The sequence below is a fragment of the Galeopterus variegatus genome, unplaced genomic scaffold, assembly GCF_000696425.1.
Source record: "Galeopterus variegatus unplaced genomic scaffold, G_variegatus-3.0.2 Scaffold4209, whole genome shotgun sequence".
Lineage (NCBI taxonomy): Eukaryota > Metazoa > Chordata > Mammalia > Dermoptera > Cynocephalidae > Galeopterus > Galeopterus variegatus.
The window spans coordinates 3,057-5,002 of NW_007730320.1; the positions used below are offsets into that span (position 1 = coordinate 3,057).

Consider the following 1,946-nt stretch of genomic DNA (forward strand, 5'->3'; position numbering starts at 1 on the left):
TTTTTTTTTAATCTAAAAGTATTGTTGGTGGGCATGTGCCATCTGCCAACAAAATGCCTGCCTGTTTGAAGCCGTATTGAAGACAGTCAGTTAGGAGCTGTTGTTTTCATCCAGAAACTGATTGCCTGAACTAGGACAGGAAGGAAGCGAGACACAGGACAGGTAGCTAAGAGTATGCTAAGAGTACAGGTCCTGGAGCCAACCTGTCTGGCTTGGAACCCTTCTTCTGTCACTTACTAGATAGGTAAAATGGGGATGATTATACATCCTTAAGTATGAAGTGAATACTCAGAGCTGTGTTCTTTCCTGTGTAGTCTTCTATTTTCCTTGCTTGTTAGTCACATACTTACTGCACTTGCAGGTCTGAGTACATAAAGGAAAATATCCCTCCTCCTGGAAACAAAAGAAGTGCGGAGCACGGTACTTTCTGTCTCAACTCCCCCAGTCTCACCTTTGTCCCAATCTCAATTTAGTGTGACATACAAGACCCCTGCCTGCTTCAGCAGCGTTGTCTTTGATGCTTTCTTTTGTAAGTCCTTTGGAATGACTTTCAGCCCCCGACGGTGCTGCATGATCTCAGAAATACATGTATTCCCATGCTGCCCAGAATATTCTTTCTCACATTGCAGTTGGTTACAACCATAATAATCTTTCAGTTCTTCATGTAGGGCTCATTTTCTCTGACATCCCTAGGTAGATTTGANTAATAATCTTTCAGTTCTTCATGTAGGGCTCATTTTCTCTGACATCCCTAGGTAGATTTGACTGCTCCCAGCTGCTCCCATTCCTGTGTCTGTCAGAGCACCTGCCTCAGTGCTGTGTACTTCCATGTCAGTTGCCCTAGGCATACTGATACTCCTTAGGGCAGCAAGCATTACTTACTTGTTTTTGTGTACTTTTTCTCTACCACAGTGCTAGTTATATATTAACTATTTCATAAGTAAATAAATAAAACCCAATTCTCCTTTAAAAAACCAACCCTGCCACTGAAAACATTAATATGCTAGAATTCAGTAAAATGTGAAAGAGGATTAAATGACTTTTGAAGTTAAGTTTTTGTTGCTTCATAAAAGATATTTCAAAATATTTAAAAATTTCCTTTTTGTTTATAGGATATTCAGTAGTTAGTTTTAAAGTGTCAGAGAATTTAAACAGTACCTTTCTCTGTCTTTACCTAAATGGAGCATTTCCTATGAGTCTTAACTTCAGCTATGGAATATTATTGATACAAGTCTAGTATTATCCAACTAAAAAAAAGTTNTTAACTTCAGCTATGGAATATTATTGATACAAGTCTAGTATTATCCAACTAAAAAAAAGTTAGATAGGATATTTGCTATCTAATGTAGCATGACTTTTTTGGTAGCTCTTTTTTAGCAGTGTTTTCTTTCTTTCTTTTTTTTTTATAATTTGTAAGTAAAGAAGCCTCAAACAGTAACAATGAATTTCAATTTTATTTTAGCAAAAGCACCTGGAAATAGAAAGAACTACTAAATGGCTGAAAATGCTAAAAGGATGGGAAAAATACAAGAACACCGAAAAGGTAACTTGAAATAATGTTATTTCTATGTGAAACTACATAAAATCAATAAGGATTTTCCCAGCAGAGATTTTTCCTTAATTATAAGAGTGGTACATTCATATTTGTTTATTTTTTTTTTGTCTTTTTGTCTTTTTTACTGACCAGTAACGGGATTGCAACCCTCAGTGTTGCACCCGCACCACGCTCAGCCAGTGAGCAGGAACCGGTCTCCACATGGGATCCAAACCCTCGGCGGGAGTGCCGCCGCGCTCCTAAGCGGCGCACTCTCCAGTGCGCCACCGGGCCGGCCCCATATTTGTTTTTGAGAGTTTGGTTTAACTTAATTTAGTGATATACCTCAAACTAGGAGTCTTTATGTTGTAACAGAATACCCAATTCAAATTGTCTTCAACAATTAAGAGGA

General features: G+C 38.0%; 1 protein-coding gene across 1 annotated transcript in view; it reads left to right on the forward strand.

Annotated features, from left to right (window-relative positions):
- Positions 1–1,462: 1,462 nt before the first annotated feature.
- Positions 1,463–1,946, forward strand: part of USP6NL (USP6 N-terminal like) — a gene marked incomplete at its 5' end in the record, with an annotated part of 52,769 nt that continues 52,285 nt past the window's right edge. Inside the window, one exon of the mRNA XM_008586997.1 lies at positions 1,463–1,543. Coding sequence (XP_008585219.1) covers positions 1,463–1,543 — 81 coding nt within the window. The remainder of the gene's footprint in view (positions 1,544–1,946) is intronic.